Source organism: Esox lucius, chromosome 4, assembly GCF_011004845.1.
Source record: "Esox lucius isolate fEsoLuc1 chromosome 4, fEsoLuc1.pri, whole genome shotgun sequence".
Taxonomy (NCBI): domain Eukaryota; kingdom Metazoa; phylum Chordata; class Actinopteri; order Esociformes; family Esocidae; genus Esox; species Esox lucius.
This window is the reverse complement of record NC_047572.1, coordinates 21,145,638-21,163,151: the sequence shown is the minus strand read 5'-3', so window position 1 is coordinate 21,163,151 and position 17,514 is coordinate 21,145,638. Positions and strand designations below refer to the sequence as shown.

Genomic DNA, 17,514 nt, shown 5'->3' with positions numbered 1-17,514 from the left:
AACTTGTGTGCATGTTCGGCTCCTCCAACAATTGACACTGATGTCAAGTCAAACTTTTAGAGGGTTTGAAGACGTTTCCATTGTGATGGTAAACTGCGGATTGGGGTTTTACGTTAAAGCCCTAACACACACCTCGGACACAGTGTGGGACCAAAGGGTTTGTGGAACCGCCTCCTGACATACAGCCACCATTAATTTCCATGTCACTAAAATAACATGTGTTTTAGACCAAACATTGCAATCTGTCGTATGTACTTGCAGATGCGCCCCATGTCATCAACGTCACGGCCATTTAAACTTGAAACTTCATGACTATCTATGAGGTGTGACAGGATCTGGGGAGAGGAAACTGATGGTTGTTCTGAACCCAAGGGCGTGTCGCTGACCTGAAGGCGGGGCATGGTCACAGACATGGTCCTCACAGGCTGAGTTCTGGGCATGTCGGAGGGGCGTGGCCTGATGTCAGGGGTGTACGAGTGTCGTCGGAACCCCTCGGCTCGGTCCGTAGTCGTGGCAGTCAGCTGAGGCGGCATGTCCATGGTCACCGGTTGGTAATGGACCAGTTTGGAGGAAGGGACGTATCCTCTCGGTCCTGGACAAAGGAAATTGACCATTAAAAATCGTAACTACATCCATAATTGTGTGAGAACAGTATCTTATCTAGCACAAGCAGCACCAAGTGAAATTGTACTTGGCGAATTAAGGGGATTCTGATATAAAATGGAAAATGCAATCAATTTGATTTGATTGGAGAAGTAACAATCAGGGCCGGCCTTATGCATAAGCGACATAGGGCCCCCTAACCACTAGGGGGCCCCCTGACCACCCAAATCAAATTTTGCTTAGGCCCCCAAAAAGGCTAGGGCTGGCACTGGTAACAATAGACAGGCAAATAGACTCGGGGACACAAACTCCTATTCATTTTGGCACAGTTTAGTTTTAGGATGTTTTATTCTAAAACCAGTTTGCCAGGATCTGATAATAAAAACTGATCAGAGACTCACTGCTGTTTTTGCATGCAACAGATTTGTGACAAAATACTAGCTTTTAAACTTCAATTTGAATTGTCCCAGTATATATCCTCATATAAAATGGGGGGATTGGAACTTCGACAGTGTTGTTATTCTCAGTTGGTTTAACATGTTTAAATGGACAGAAATAAAAGGTGACATTCTGTACTTTGGCCTCATATTCACCTTTTAAAATCATATTTTCGAACAAAGAGTGTTTCGTAAAAATTTGTTTTTGGACATACTGTCCCAATACTTACAGAAGGCACTCTAGCTTTTAATGAAATAGATTAAATGTGAATTGAATGTAGACCAATCACAAACCTTAGCCTACACTCAGGAACATGCATTAAAAACTTTCAAATACAATATCGGGAAAAGACAAGATGGAAAGCAATGGTTCCTGCTTGTCTGCAGGCTACCAAAATATTTTAGCAACTTCCCAACAGGCCTATTGAATGAACAGCAGCTAGGCCAAAGTAAAACAAAACAGAGGTTTTTGACATGAGTGCATTTGTCATGGTGAATGACCTGCGCAGCACAACACCAGGAGAAACAGGAAAGCTTTTTAAGGACTATTTTCCTCCTGGTAAGAAAGCCTGAAGTATGTGCATCTGTACCCACTAGAAAGATGAAGAGGAAGTGACTGAGTTAGTTTAAGGGTGTGCACACTTATGCAACCAGGTTGTTTTGTTTATTTATTTTCCCCCCTCGAAGATTTCAGTTTGTTTTTCAATTGAATTGTTCACTTTATAGGTCACATTAAAAGTGGAAAAGGTTCTGACATGATTTCTCTTTGTCTCATTCTTTTACATCACAAAAGCCTGGCATTTTAACCGGTGTGTGTAGACTTTTTATATCCACTGTAAGTTAGTGGTGGATTCAAGACATTGAGAATCTGATATTGACAAAAACAGAGTCAAAATAGTCTGTCACATTTGGGTGAGATTACCAATATTCTGCAAGGTCTCCAGTAGGTTTCTTCAGACCCCATAGGCAAAACTAATTCCTAGACATGCAATGACATAAAGAGTCCCCCCCCAGTCTTCAAATCACAATTGATCAATTAAATTGAACAACCACTGGATGCCTCTGGCTTAACCAGAATTCTGCACTTTCTAGTAAAGTGTTTCATGCTAAACTGAACTGAAAACACAACACATTGAAAGACTGGAGGACTGACTGTTAGAAAGTCATTGTACAGATCAGCCCCTCTATTGAGGTGAAATGTCTTTGAAGTCTCACCCCCTGCGTCCACCAGCCAGCGTCGTCTGTCCCCTCGTGTATCCATCTCACTGATGACGGAGACCAGCTCTCCTTTGTTCAGGCTCAGTTCTAGGTCTCTGGTACCGACAACAGGACCGGTCAGCTGGTAGATCTTCTCTGACCCATGCTTGTCAGACAGGACCTTCAGACGCTTCTGAGACCCAGGACTTAAAGGCTGGGCAGACATGACCAGAACAGGGCAGTGTTCATTTCAAACGGTATGGGAGATTATTGATTTAAATAGGGAGGGATGACTGGATCATCCAATAACATTTAAAAATGTTTTGGCCTCGTAAACAGGACCTTGACAGAGCTATCAGAACAAATACTATACCTGCTAACAGTTCCATATTACAATCTTCACTGTGCCTCCGTGCTTTTTGACATTTTACATACTGAAGCATAAGGCGGATCTGCCCTGAAGTCAGAAATTGTGATCGGCAGACTGAATTGTGATTGGCTTACATTTAAAATTTGTTGAATGCTCTGACAGAGCTTCTGACCATGTTAAACACGTGTCCCTATTCTAAACCGTAATGTTGTTAATCCTAACCTTAAAAAAATCACAGGAATTTACTTTAAATCCTGGACTACACTTAATATGTATCTGGGAAACCAACAGCTAACAGCATTTGAACCATCTTGTAGACATGTAGAAAACATACAAACATCAGAGGCATCAAAAATGGCACTCCGTTTCCAGAAACCACTACTTTTGACTAGGCCTCACAGAGCTGTCTGACTAGTCAGAGACGTCACATGACAAAAGGTCTCTCCTCTCGGTCTTCACATTCTCATCAGTTGAAGTGTAGGAATGTGGTGACGAATTGTATCATCAAACAAAACACAATCAAAATGATACGTAGTTTCTGTTTTGACTGGGGTAAAAAGGCAATGGAATTTACTGAATGCTATATTTGATGAGGCCATTGTTGAACAAGAAATTCAGGTTGTTGTTAGTCATATGACGTGTTCTAGTGTCTTACTAACTAATGTGTTAAAAACGCTCTCCTCAGGCAGCACACCTTCCTCTGAACCTAAAGGTAGTACCACAATCCCAAGACCAGTCTAAACAGCCATCAACCACCAATTAATGTTACTCCAAACACATGATGCGGCAATAAAAACATTCATACTGAATGGGTAAAAGTGTCTGGTGTCAAAATTGCCATCACACTGGTTACCTGTCTTTTTTCACTGACATTCCAATCCCTGTACTCACATGACATAAGACCTAGAGAACAGGGAGTGGAATGTTGGCTACATCAGCTGGCAACCAGAATAGGTATACTATAATGGTCCATCTACTACTTAACAACAAGACCTGTTGTGGACGTATACTCACGCCATCCATAGCAATGTCCCCCAACAACGAATCTCATCACCACCAACCAACAGATTATAATGCAGCTTTTGTTGGGACTGACCTGGACAATGGGAGCATTGAGTTGTTCCTCCACATCCTGACACAGTCTTTCCAGCCTCTCTGCACCCTCCAGCACCGAACACTCTGCCCACTCCCAGAATGCCTTAGGCTCCAGGGAACTGTGCGGGAGCTGCAAAGTGACAAGTTCATATATATATATAAAACTGCTGCTGAAGCACAGTCCCCTCAAATCTCTTCAACAGTGGCACGGGGGGTCATTGTGTACCTGTTGGGCAAAGCCCTGGAATAGCTGCTCCATGTCTTCAGCCAGGTCTTTGTGCAGGCTGCTGAAGGCTCCCAGCATGCCCCAGAGCAGGCTGAGGGCCAGGCCGTTGAACTTGGGCAGCTCATTGAGGAGAAGGGTGTTGATGGTCTTATAGGTGTTGGCCACTTCCTGGTCGTCGTAAGTCAGACTGGGCTTCTCTTCAATCCGCTCGTAGTCTAGCAGTTTGTCCAGACGCTTCCGGATCAGGTTACGAGGCCCCACCAGCAGGTCTCTCAGCCCACAGAGGGGCTTGTGGACCAGCAACCTCATCCTCTTTTCCTGGAGGGAGAGGGGGACACGGATAGAAAAAGACAGGGGCGAAAGAGAAGTAAGGGGGAGTGGGGGACAGGGATAGAAGTGTCAGGTCCAGGCAGCGTAACCGTAATCCTCAGAGACACAGCTGACGTGGGGGAAGTGTAACACATCCAGGGGCGTAATTCACTGCAGATACGAAGCCGCGCCCACCCGGATTCTTATGCCCACCGGTGCAGCATGGACAACAAAGTGGCACGGAAACCTGCTCACATAGGTAGGAAGTATCCATTGCCTCAATGCTGTTGTGATTTCCTTGTAGCATATAGCAGGCTTCTCCCCGTCCATGTCCAGATCAAACTCCTCCGGGCGACAACTAAGGAACCTCTGTATTAGAAGGAGGGAGGGACAGTTAGAACATGAACTATATTCAGCCAGAGCGGGTAAACAGAAACAGAATTCAGAGAGGCAGTGGTCTGCCAGTAAATCACGGGTAATGAAAGGCACAGGTTGCGGGCAGTAGGAAGGGGCTGCATTCACATAATATAGGTGGGGCCATGAGCGGCAAAGTTTCTACAGCTTATTTTACGGTTCCAGGGCCTCTAAATGGCTCGCATGATCGAGTCGTTAGAGTCCAACCGATCAGAGTTATGAGGAGGATCACTGATCCAACACTGACTGTTATCTACGGAGTAGAGGACTGCCGCTGCACAAGGAAATCCAAAGGGATTGGACTAATTGTAGGTTGAGCGGAAAGCCAAGCGTAAACAAAGTCATTCCAGCACTGTCATAGTGACTATTCCGGTCTCCAAAGCAAAGGGCATGGGTCAACAAAAGCTTACCTGTAGATGGTGGAGATATATCTCCACATTGTCATGCAGTGTGGCTATACCATCTTCAAGGAGATAGAAAAAGCCCTCCAAGGCATCAAACTCCTCATCAACTATCTGTATTTGAACAGAAAGAAGGTATTAAAATGATCCCTCATGGTCAATTCCTATTTGTTTCCGACCCCCATGAAAGTTGCGTTTGAGTTTCACTTACTCTTTGAGGCAGAAATAGTAGACATTTGACTAAGGTTAATGCTTGTCCCTCATAAACCCAAACCTTAACCCTTACCTACTTAACCCTAACCCAAACCCAATCATTCAAGGCAGACCCTCGTCCAAGACATGATTGAGTAAGTAAAATTCAAAACTCCAACTCCTCTCTAACTAGTCCATGTTTTAAAAGCCTATTCCAGGGTGTGACGCAAGATTAATATAGCAGCACCTTTAAGTGAACAAGGTTCATATCTCACCATGGTTTTTCTAACCTGTGTTTAATTATTAACCAATGGGGATGCAAATAGGCATGCAGCTCCAACAGGGACAGGTGCTGTGGAAAACCACCTTACCTTTGGAGAAATCCCAGTCTCATGTCTGATGAACTGACTCAGTCTGGCCGTCTTCTTTGCTATGCTGTGGCTGTTCAACCGATTCATCTTATCTCGTATGGTCAGGGTCTCTGTCTTTTTGTACTTGTCGGCTGTGGTGACAAGACAACAATTTCCAATTTGGACGTTCAGTAAAAGGTTAAGTGAATCTAGGAATTATTCTGGTACGATATAACAATATACTGCATATCCCACATCTAAACAGAGAAAAAAACTAGTGTGAGGAGCGATTACATAGAACGTGACAGCTTAGGACGTGACATCCAGCTCGTGTCCTCACCAACTTCTCTGAAGCGCTTGTACTCGTTTATCCTGCAATTGAGGGCTATGGCGGTGTGGGCTGTGTTCTCCAGGAGAGGGTATACCGGATGGCCGGGGTCTGTGTGTTTCATGATGGTCTGAAAGTGCAGAGGGTAGCGGGCTATCCTCTGGACAGGCATCACTAGGAAGAAGGTCAGGGAGGTGGCATTCACCTCAGGCCTGCACAACAGAGTATTGTTCATTAAACTTCCTTGACGTATAATGTGAGAAAGCTGTTCATGGTGGTTCGTGATAACAGCATGAAAATGGGATGCAATGTTGAGGACAATTTCCGTATTGTATTTCAATCGTATAATCGAGACAACGCGGGCCAGAACAGGAATGCAGAACATGAGACATGAGCGTGTTTGGCATGAAAATGAACATCGATTTAAAACCCGGGTGGAAACAGGAATGCAGTACGGCAGGAAGTATTTCTGGAAGAGGAATGTAGAGAGACACAAACATACGCTGATGACTTGATGACTTTAATTATCTCAGTCCACAGGGATTCTTTCTGCTTGTAGACATTTTCTAACGCAGAGACGTTGCTGTAGTTGGCCAAGTACTCCTTGTAGGCTGATTCGATGTCTGTTGACAGACTGAGGAAGGCATCACCTGATGGGGGGGGGATCATATTTAATACACAGTATGTCATTCAGTAGACACTTCTATTGAAAGCACCTTAAAGTCTTGTGTACATACTGCACATTTTATTAAGGCCGGTCATGGCAACCAAACCCATCATTCTGGCTTTGCAGATCACATAGGGATTTTATATGATATGCGGCATGGGTGTGTGAGATATATATATTTTTTTTATCAGTCTCCAAGGAGTGTTTACAGGGTGATCCTTTTAGTCCCTTAATGATCAGGTGTACTAGTCTGAGGGGATTAGCTCAAATGGTAGAGCGCTCGCTTAGCATGCGAGAGGTAGTGGGATCGATGCCCGCATCATCCACTGCTTGAATTTGGGACATTGGCCTCAGAAAAAGAATTGATCATTTGCCATTCCTTCCTGCCAATTAAGGTTAGAAATGCAAACTTTCAGGTGTCTACTAAAAACTCATCTCTACAGCACGGTTTATAATTAGGTGTAGCCTGGCCCAGGGGCGTGAAGGTGACCAGTAGGCTTGATACTGTCCACCCTTGCTGTCTTGCCAGGTGGGCTCTCGTCGCCACTGGGATGCCCTCCCTCCAATGCCTTTCGGGGGAAGAGTCACTGGCTTGTTGTTGACTCTCTGTTGCGCACTTGTGCAATTGGGCTGTACTCTGCTGGCAATACTCTGCCCTCATTCAGGGGGGTTGCGGTTGGTGGGTATCCCTTTGGTTGATGCCTGGCAATGTGGGTGGATTGATTTCCTGCCTGTTGGGCCCTGTCTGGGGCCTCCCCCGGGTAGGGCCACAGTGTCGCCGGACCCCCGTCTCAGTTCCAAGGTGTTACACTGCTATATTATTGTGCTGGGGGATATGAGGAATGCACTACTAACATTTCTCAGTCTCCTCCAGTTTTACATTTTAGGAGGAGATGAGGTCCTGGTCCACACCTGCGGATTACCTGGTTAGGGGGGCCCGTTGCTGTCCCTGTCCTTGTCCACCTGGTCATACTTCTGACCTAGTCTAAAATCAAATAGACTCTGGATTTAGCCCGGAGAAATGTATTTATTATTCCAATTCGACTCTTAATATCTCACCCGGCACAGCCAGAAGAGGACTGGTCACTCCTCTGAGCCTGGGTCCTCTCTAGGTTTCTTCCTAAAATTTGACCTTCTTAGGGAGTTTTTCCTAACCACTGAAATTCAACACTACTGTTGTTTGCTCCTTGGGGTTTAAGGCCAGTGTCTCTGTAAAGCACTTTGTGACAACTGCTGTTGTAAAAAGGCTTTATAAATACATTTGATTGATTTGATTGATACTACTGTATGAAATATTTGGTCTATAACACCTTGCTGGGAAATATGCCAATAGGCTATTAATACAGACAGTCATGTAGAAGACGTAACGAGAAGAAGCAGATGTGAAACTAGTCCTGAATACTCCAGTAGTATTAGTAGGCGTGAATGCATTACAAAGTAGCCATGACTGAGAATCGCTAGGTGTGAAACTACTGTCTGTGTGTGTGCTGTCCTGCTACTTACACAGCGTCTCCACGAAGAGAGGATCACGGGGAGTCACTTGCTTCTGGTCCAGGAGACTAAGGAGACGCCCCGAAACGTCAATAACCTCCTCAGTGTACAGGAACATGCTGTCAAGGTTAGGGAGCTGTGGGGTTGGTGGGGGAAAGGCATACATCATACTGACTTTACTGCTCCACAAAGGGCGTCATTCATTCACCACTATCTATTCCTCGCCGGGCTCGTTATCCTCCTCCCTCCATTTCTTTCCATCTCCACCCGGCTCCCTCCTCCATCTCACCCCTCTCCGTGTACAATTACATTAGCCCCCTCATCATTACCAATGGTTGATGCGTAGTCAGGCCTGCCTGTAATCCCATAAAACGGAATTCCATCCGATATTTACGAGACCCGTTTTAAGTATGACCTTGTCGAAGACATTCAATTATATGGTAATACCCGCCGAGATCTAAAAGGAAATAAAGCGTGGTGCTTCACGATCCACTCCTTGTAAAATGGTGGTTTGACTTTGGTCCCCGGCAGGGGTCATAGTTGTTCCAGGTCAGGTCACATATATAGTGTTGCAGTGACAGTACCTGTAACGCCTGCAGGTTACTCCTGATGGTGCTGGTGCAGACCTGGAGGAGCCTCAGGTAGTTCTTCTCCGTGTAGACCAGTTCCTCTGTGGCCATGAGCTGTTTCTGAGCCTCCCTCTCTGCCTTCTCCTTGGCCGCATCCTCCGCTGGCTCCTCCTCGAACACGGACTCGTTCGAGCACCCAGAGAGATGCAGAGGTTCCTCCTCTGTGTCCCCATCCTTCGCCATCTGCTGTCCAGTCTCCATTCACACACGCTCTCCTTGGGCCTTGAGTTTTGGGACTTGAGGTGCAGGTTCTCAGAGCTGGGATTGGGAAAGCAGGATCAGACCCCTAGGGTCTCTCCATGCCGGGGTGGTCTGTCAGAGAAACAGAGGGTTAGCTCCTCTGAGTGCCCCAGAGTCTTTATCCCATCCAGCAGCAAAAGCCCATGGCAGGGCCATCAACGTGCGGCTGAATGGCTTGGACATTAGGCGACACTCTTCTCAGCACTGTTGTCTGTCCTCTGAGCTGGAACGCCATGCGTTCAAACAGCATGATCCGGCACATCTACTGAACAACTTTCTAACAGATGTCAATCAATGTTATAAGATTTGGCCGCTAAAAATCCTTACGTTGTGGGAGTCATTTGTGTCATGGTTATAGTGGGTAAAATGAATGTAACTTCAACACAGAGCGTGGGGTTCTTGGTGCCATCTTGTTCTCTCAGGCTCACATACTGTATGTGTGGTCAGACTGGACATATTAATAATAAAATGTCACAATATTCCCTTCTATAAAAGTTAACTGGGGTAGGGAAGCGGACGATGCGACGTGTGGGAGGGACACTGGAGGACTAGTGGAGGTCAACTCTGAATAAGTTGCAGCTACAGAACAAATAGTAGTGATTTAATCAGGGAACAGCTACATGGACAATGGTCATATATTGGTTTTTACCTGGTAAATGTGCTGAGGACACGTCCTTATTTACCTCAACAACCTGGGAGCAATGTCAGTGTTAATGGTCTTGCTCAGGGGGGACAACTGGGTTTGGTCTGGGATTAGAACCAGTAACCAAGGCTCTTGACCACTAGGGTGCAAGGCTACCCTGCCACCACTTGTTCTTGCAGGGATAAGTATATTTGTTACCCGTCTGGCGTTATATATTTTACTGACAGAGGACCGAACATTTTGCAGGGTGAAAATCCATAAGGTACTTTATGGTGGTTGGAATTGTGTTTGCAGTCAATTAATGAATGTATATGCCTAGACTACGAACAAAACAGTAACTGATCTATACCAACAAACCAAAAGAATCATGGGGAAACATGGGGACACCAGCAGTCATTTAGCATAAATTTGACTTTCAATTGTGGCTTGGCTGTGATTTACAACTGAGCAGAAGTTCTCTGAATCCAGTGACTCAGAACAAACATGTAAATGAATGAGTTGGATAAAACGACAACAACATATACGAGCCCACATAAAGACACACCACAATAGCAACTCATGTTCACAGGATTACCAGTTTAGAAATCCAATTAAAATGAAGAGCAGAAGGCGGGTAGCGACATCAAAAAGATCACCTCCGGGCTGAAAATAACAGGCTCTTACTGAGAGCGGCGGTGAGGAACAAAACAAAAACAAGCGCTAAAGATCATTATTACCTGTCGAAGAGACCTGGGATCAGATGCTGCAGGGCTGGCTGGGCTTGTGTTCCAGAGGGGCGTGCTGCTGCTTCTGCTGCCTCAGTCGAGTGGTTGGCAAACACACCGACACACAGAAATGACTGGAGCAACTTTCCCCACTCACTGACTCACGCACTCAACCGGGCCTCATGCAGCATGGGTGTGTGTGAGGAGAGGCTCGTGGGGGAGGGGAGGGGAAGCTTGGCTGTTTGTTTGGGGAATAGGGGGAAGGAAATGGGAGGGGGGGCTATCGCGGTGTGAAAAGGGTTAGAGCAGAGCGCACATTCCCTCTGTGCGCTGAATACACAGCTCGACCGCAGCAGCAGCAGGCGACAGGAAGTGACGCCTGCCCGGGCAGAAGCTCATTTACTGGCTCCTATTCAAGATGACAGGCTGGCCCGCCAGTGGAGACACGGCTCCTCCGCTGAGGTTTTCTCGAAGGAAACTAAATGCTACAAGTGAATTCAATGGCAGTCGCTGGCCAAGTGACTGGATACATTTTCCGGCTGTAGGACATATGGAAATCATCGCACAAGAAAACAACTATAATATGGAATAACCCTAATGTTATTCTTGAGGGTAATATAATTTGTCAGTTATTTACAGAGGATTCAATCCACTGACTACATTTGAGTGGCAACAAGAAACAATATTTTAACTGGTTGATAAATGTACTCTATTTATTTTACCATTATTTAACCAGGTGCTAATTGAAAACCAATTATCATTTAGAATGATAACCCGTCCAAAAGCATAACAATTGGTAGACAACACTCAGTTACACATGAATAAAATCCAAAGCATAATGGTCAAAGGTGTACGCAAGAGATCATTACATTACACCACAGGTAATATATAGACTGATAAACATAGCACATTAACTTCTCACCACAAACTACTTAGGTCAGACAAATTGGTGGGTCATGAAAATCTGGAATGTATAAGATTCAGACATAAAGATGAATAGATAACTTTGGGACAAGGAATGCTGCAGAACTGGACCATTTACTATTTAGTTGATTTATACATTCCAATTACTTGGTTTGAGGAAAAACATTGAACCTGTGTTAACTAGGCTTGAATATATGATTTTACTAAATTGTATACTGTTCACAGCATTTTTTTATAATATGACAGAAATAATCTTACCCACGTGTTAAGATATTCCATGGGCTGTCTTTGGGGTGGAATCTTGGATTCAAGGATACAGCATGGCTGATGAAAGGGATATAAATATTTTTCAGGCTAAACATCATCTAATTCTACAGTGCAGCAGCCAATGTTGGGCAAGGAGCCTGACATGACCAAGAAAACAAATGTTTGCCCTTGAACAAGAAACTTATCGCACTTGTTTTAGTATGTCGCTTAAAAATAATACATATATAATAGATGGATACCCACATATATATTGACATTATTTTACATGTGTTAATAACTCAGCGACAGGTTACAAAACGCTACGTCGTTGTACTACACAGTGAGATCAACTGAATTACATGAAATATCAAAACAAATAGTTCATCAGACCTTTATATTCCTCCTTGAGCAAGATGTAGTCCAAATGTTGACAGGATCAAATAATCCTCTCCATTTTACAGCACTAACAAATGTCAATTCCACGCGCACCGTGACACTTTCCGTTCGTCTTTTACCTGTCTCATTTCTAAGAACATATGTTCTCCAGTCTAGGCAAACGTCACGTCAGTGTCATCCAATTAGACTAAATGTGTTTATAAGGTGATTTATATTACGAGTTGTGTTTAAATTTAGGATCAGGAATTGTTTGTAATGTAGCTATTCGTAAGACATGCTAAATAAAGTTGCAAGTTGAAACTTTACCTCCTGACAGAAGGACGTCGGTCAATAACTTGTTCTATGGTGACATCTAGTGGCTCATTCCTCCCTGCCATAGTGTGTGGTCTGTGCCTTTTTCTTTTCCAGCTTAAAAGCCTTTTTATTTTAATCGAATAACCGTTCCGGAGCAAAATTAGCCAACACCTTAAGGCAGAGGTCTCAAACCGGTTCCACGGAGGGCCATGTGTCTGCAGGTTTTTGGGTTTTCCTTTAAATTGGTTCCCAGTTCAGACCTAAACAACCAGGTGGGGGTAGAAACGAACCAATTAGTGAGAGCGAAAACCTGCAGACACTCGGCCCTCCGTGGAACCGGTTTGAGACCTCTGCCTTAAGGTGAACGAAGCAGTTCTTACTAAATCAGATCACAAAAAAACTTAGGCATTAAAACCCATGAAATCACAATTGAAAGCACTTCAAGTCTTTTTCCATCACATTATTGTCTTAATCTTCCAAAAAAAAATCCTGAATTTCATTGTTTCAGTCACTACAAACCATAGGCCAAAATATTTTACATGTGGGTTACCTTTTTATCAGGGTATTCATCAGGGTACATCTACGTGGACAATGGTCATGTATAGATTTTTGCTAGGTAAGAATGCTAAGAAAACCGCAACAACAGTCCTGCTGTCTTACTTCGTGAGCTAACAACAGGACTCTGTCAAGAATATCTATGGACTGAGCTAAAGACGAGATCCCTTCGCAATTTTAGAAAATTTTAAAACAAAACAAGATTTATAGAGAAGTCTGACAACATTTATTTCTCAGATCTTTCAACACAAACCCTGCCGTAATAGTGTTGTTTAGCACACATATCCCATTCCAGTATTTCTTGTGGCCAGTGACATGTGAAACAAATTTCAGAAATCTTTGAAACATGATGCAAAGCATATATGGGTCCACCAGGGCGAAATGCAACTTTAAAAGTAGAATTTCCGTGAAATATCCAACATTAAACCTCGAAATGTTTAACCAGGTCACTGATGAGGGAGCATAACCTGGTTGATCTTTGACTTGCTGTTGACTAGTAATAGAGAACTACTGCTGTTCACAATGTATAGGTGATTAGAATGCTCTCTCATGGTATAGAAACTTGCATTTTCTAAAAAATTTCAAGGGGTATGAATAATGTTGGACATGGCATTTTTCATAAATATGTATATATGTGTGTGTGTATATACACTCACCTAAAGGATTATTAAGAACACCTGTTCAATTTCTCATTAATGCAATTATCTAATCAACCAATGGCAGTTGCTTCAATGCATTTAGGGGTGTGGTCCTGGTCAAGACAATCTCCTGAACTCTAAACTGAATGTCAGAATGAGCGTGGCATGGTTGTTGGTGCCAGAAGGGCCGGTCTGAGTATTTCACAATCTGCTCAGTTTCTGGGATTTTCACGCACAACCATTTCTAGGGTTTACAAAGAATGGTGTGAAAAGGGAAAAACATCCAGTATTCGGCAGTCCTGTGGGCGAAAATGCCTTGTTGATGCTAGAGGTCAGAGGAGAATGGGCCGACTGATTCAAGCTGATAGAAAAGCAACTTTGACTGAAATAACCACTCGTTACAACCGAGGTATGTCGCAAAGCATTTGTGAAGCCACAACACGCACAACCTTGAAGCGGATGGGCTACAAAAGCAGAAGACCCCACCGGGTACCACTCATCTCCACTACAAATAGCAAAAAGAGGCTACAAGTTGCACAAGCTCACCAAAATTGGACAGTTGAAGACTAGAAGAATGTTGCCTGGTCTGATGAGTCTTGATTTCTGTTGAGACATTCAGATGGTAGAGTCAGAATTTGCCGTAAACAGAATGAGAACATGGCTCCATCATGCCTTGTTACCACTGTGCATGCTGGTGGTGGTGGTGTAATGGTGTGGGGGATGTTTTCTTGGCACACTTTAGGCCCCTTAGTGCCAATTGGGCATCGTTTAAATGCCACAGCCTACCTGAGCATTGATTCTGACCATGTCCATCCCTTTATGACCACCATGTACCCATCATCTGATGGCTATCTGTACTGCTATTTGCACTCTCTGGGTTAGATGATATATTACATTTCATTTTTTGCCTTCTGTAGCTGGTCCAGTCCGGTCCAGCTGCTTCAACTACATCTTCTGTAGCTTCTACTTCCTCAGCTTGGGCCTATAGCTGCTCTGCAAGGGCCTTTATATACCTCCTCTGACAAAGTCCTGATGGGAGGCTGACGTGCAGGGCAGGCCCTGCTGTCTGCCTCCAGAATGTTCCAGAACTTAACAGCTTTCTCTCTTGAGGGCCTATATGGGACTCTGATGCAGCAAGCGAGGGCCGTGTTCACACCACATTTTATAAAAAGACTTGGGTATGAATATGGCCATATTCTGTAATAGGTAAAGCATTTGTGTGTGAAATAGCACCTTGATACCATTAACTCTAAGCTAGCTCACAAAACCTGACAATGTTATAGTTACTGTTAACAAGCCAAGCCGTTCATAAAGAACACATCTTTTCCTTTCAAACACAACACATTGGCAGGTGTACATGCTAAGAGTTTAACATGTTTTATTTGAAGACTCACTGCAACGGCATTTGGTCAGAGCTGGTCTGCCCACAGTCATTGCTGCACAACTTCATTGTGAACAAATGGAAAAGTATAGAAACTGCTAGGCCACAGCCAAACTAATCAATAGAGAATTCACACCAAATGAGAATCTATGACTTTTTGGTCACTATGAAAATGGGTGGATGTTTTCTGGATGTTGATGCATCAGCTACACTGCCAGTCAAAGTAATCTCCCACTGTCAGTCAATGTATTAATCGCATTGAGAAAGCATTAGAAATCAAGAGAAAATCAACGTGCCAGTTTGGCTGCACCTTTAGCCTTTATGTCATGGTCCATTATGCTAGCTAAAAGGAATTGTGTTTTCTTTTGTCAGTGATTCTCAAGGATGACAAAGTGTTGGCTACCACAGACCTGATTGGGCCCAAACCACCATTGTCCTCTCAGGCCATTGAAGCCACAACTGTAGCCACCCAGATCAGACTGGATTGTAAAAAAAAAAAAACGAATTGCAGTACTTATTTCAAAATGGGTTTTTCATCCTGAATTTTTTCTTATAATAATCAAATAGACTATGGCGTATAATCATAATAATATGTTCCAGACCCGGCAAAAGGCCTAGTGGAGGTCTTTGGAAAAAAGACATGTGGCTATAATTTATCCATATCTTGTTTTTTTTTTCCTCTATAATAATATGCCGACCTAATAATTTATTTAATGATTGCAGGAGTGAAAACAGCTGTCGTCTGACTGACCATGCATGGCTCATATTCATGGAACATTTGAAGACAAATAGACTATCCCTTAGCGGGGTGTTTTCTTACAGTGCATCACTCTGTTCCGTACGCAAGGGCATTCAGGTTGTGGTCAAAAGAGATTCTATGTATTTTGTGTAGAAGCATCCCTTCCTTAGCCTGAACCTCAATCCATTTGTTATGCAGAAAACCCAGCGCGCTCTGTAATCGACTGTGTATAGCAACTTAGGGGTACGTTTAAGTGTAATGTATGAACACAGACTGCACGTAACAGCACATGTCATTGTTTCATTTAAACAATACATCCGTACACATTTATTACTATGACGTAGTTTACAAATACCACACATGTACCTAGAGACCTTAAAGTTACACTCAAACTCATTAGCTTTGAAAATATAAATGTAAGATATATTGAGATTTTCAACAGCACTGAAATATTAATTTGTCCATGTTTTTCGTCCAGATGGTTCATTTCCTTTCCCTGTTACAGTCTAAATTCAATCATTTTCCAGAAGGAGGCAGTAGAGGTTTGTAATGGAACCACCCGCCTCCACTTGTGGCTTACAGTGTTGTTGAATGTTGCTGGATTGGTACCCTTTCTTTCATAAACCAGTTGAAGTTTATGAGAGACTATATGTATATGGTAAACAATGCTCCCTATTCAGTGAAATGCAATAGACTGAAACTTCTTGTTATGGAGGAATATTCTGGCCAGGCTCCAGTCAGTCGGTGAGAGAACATGCCAGGTTGTATAAGGTTGAGGAGCCTCATCTGCAAGTTGAAGTATCATGGCTGAGCACCTTAGGGACCAGCAGGCCTAATGTATTACAACCAGGCCAGGCTAGCCCCTACATACAGTCAGTATAATGGATAATGAGGACTCATTTGAACGTTTTTGGAAAATTTGTTGCATGTCAATGTGTAAATGATAGAATTTTTTTTTTTTATGTTCACTCAAAACAAAATATTCCACAGTATCATGGTGGTTTAAATGACTGTCCCTTCAATGCAACGACGTCAGCATGGTCCATGTACTCATGCATCAGGTGTATTATGTACGCATACATTGAAAATGTATCCGTGACCCTCAGTGAATGGGTTCACAAGCAGGGGATCAACCATTTTTGACTGCAACTCAGAAACAATTAGGCTTTTCTTCCTTGCTCAATGACCTTGCTCAATTTTTTTACCTTGTTGTCTCAGTGGTTTCGATCTTGCAACTTTACAGTCTAGACCAAAGTTTGTGCGCACCAGGCCAAGACTGTTTTTAGACTACATTTGTTGTATCTGCAGGAATGACACTTGCAGTCATTGTTGTTTAAACAAATTAACATTTTAATTGCTGCTCATTGCATTCCTGAGGTTATGTTCATTGTCACAAAGACAATGTCTCGCTCAGTCTATTTTAGAGTGGAATGAGCGATGGCGTATGAAGTCTGGTTCTGCTCCATGTATTAACAGAATCAGGAAAAAATATATTTTGCCACTGGGAGAGCATCTAAAAACCTCTACTGTCAGACCCCCAACAGCACTTATTCGACAGACAGCACCATGTTCATTAACAGGTAAATAACATAGTTTGTGCGTTCATATTTCTTCCAGGTCAGCGGTCTGGCAAATCCCCTGTTTGTGTATGTGTTACGCCTTACATATTATCTGCATTTTATTTCACATGAAATTGTTGTCACAACAAGTGTTGTTGTCTTAATTGGCTCTAGGCTGTAGGACAAGTGGGTCTCTTTACCATCATGTCACCATGGAGATTTTAAAACCGCTACAGTGTTCAAATGCTGTGATTGATGAAGGCTGAGGATGAATTAATAACATTTGAGTGACACCACAAAAACAACCTAAGCAGTGAAAATAACTATAAGAATATACTGAAAAAATATTCTTCCCACTACAATACTGGCAACGGAAACACCTTTGTGCCTATATGTTTGGGACAAATCCAGAAAAACAAATCACTGAGTAACTACCTACTAATCTTTAAGGTGGTGGCAGCCTCATCATTTGGGTATGCTTGGTAT

At 43.4% G+C, this 17,514-nt stretch overlaps 1 protein-coding gene across 6 annotated transcripts in view; it reads right to left on the bottom strand.

The window, feature by feature from the left end:
* The window catches only part of arhgef37 (Rho guanine nucleotide exchange factor (GEF) 37), a 45,082-nt gene extending 32,294 nt beyond the window's left edge, over positions 1-12,788 (bottom strand). For 2 of the 6 annotated variants that reach the window (XM_034291868.1, XM_010898988.4), the window contains exons 1-14: positions 11,857-12,141; positions 11,479-11,544; positions 10,309-10,835; positions 8,665-9,021; positions 8,093-8,216; positions 6,425-6,572; positions 5,935-6,134; positions 5,616-5,746; positions 5,062-5,166; positions 4,493-4,606; positions 3,929-4,246; positions 3,704-3,832; positions 2,256-2,451; positions 387-592 (exon numbers count right to left, since the gene is read on the bottom strand). In XM_034291868.1, coding sequence (XP_034147759.1) covers positions 387-592; positions 2,256-2,451; positions 3,704-3,832; positions 3,929-4,246; positions 4,493-4,606; positions 5,062-5,166; positions 5,616-5,746; positions 5,935-6,134; positions 6,425-6,572; positions 8,093-8,216; positions 8,665-8,910 — 1,917 coding nt within the window. In that variant the 5' untranslated portion in view covers positions 8,911-9,021; positions 10,309-10,835; positions 11,479-11,544; positions 11,857-12,141. Of the gene's footprint in view, positions 1-386; positions 593-2,255; positions 2,452-3,703; positions 3,833-3,928; positions 4,247-4,492; positions 4,607-5,061; positions 5,167-5,615; positions 5,747-5,934; positions 6,135-6,424; positions 6,573-8,092; positions 8,217-8,664; positions 9,022-10,308; positions 10,836-11,478; positions 11,545-11,856; positions 12,142-12,168; positions 12,350-12,706 lie in introns of those variants that run through there. The other 4 variants (XM_010899002.5, XM_010898979.4, XM_020046085.3 and 1 more) reach the window with 4 other exon arrangements.
* Positions 12,789-17,514: the final 4,726 nt, after the last annotated feature.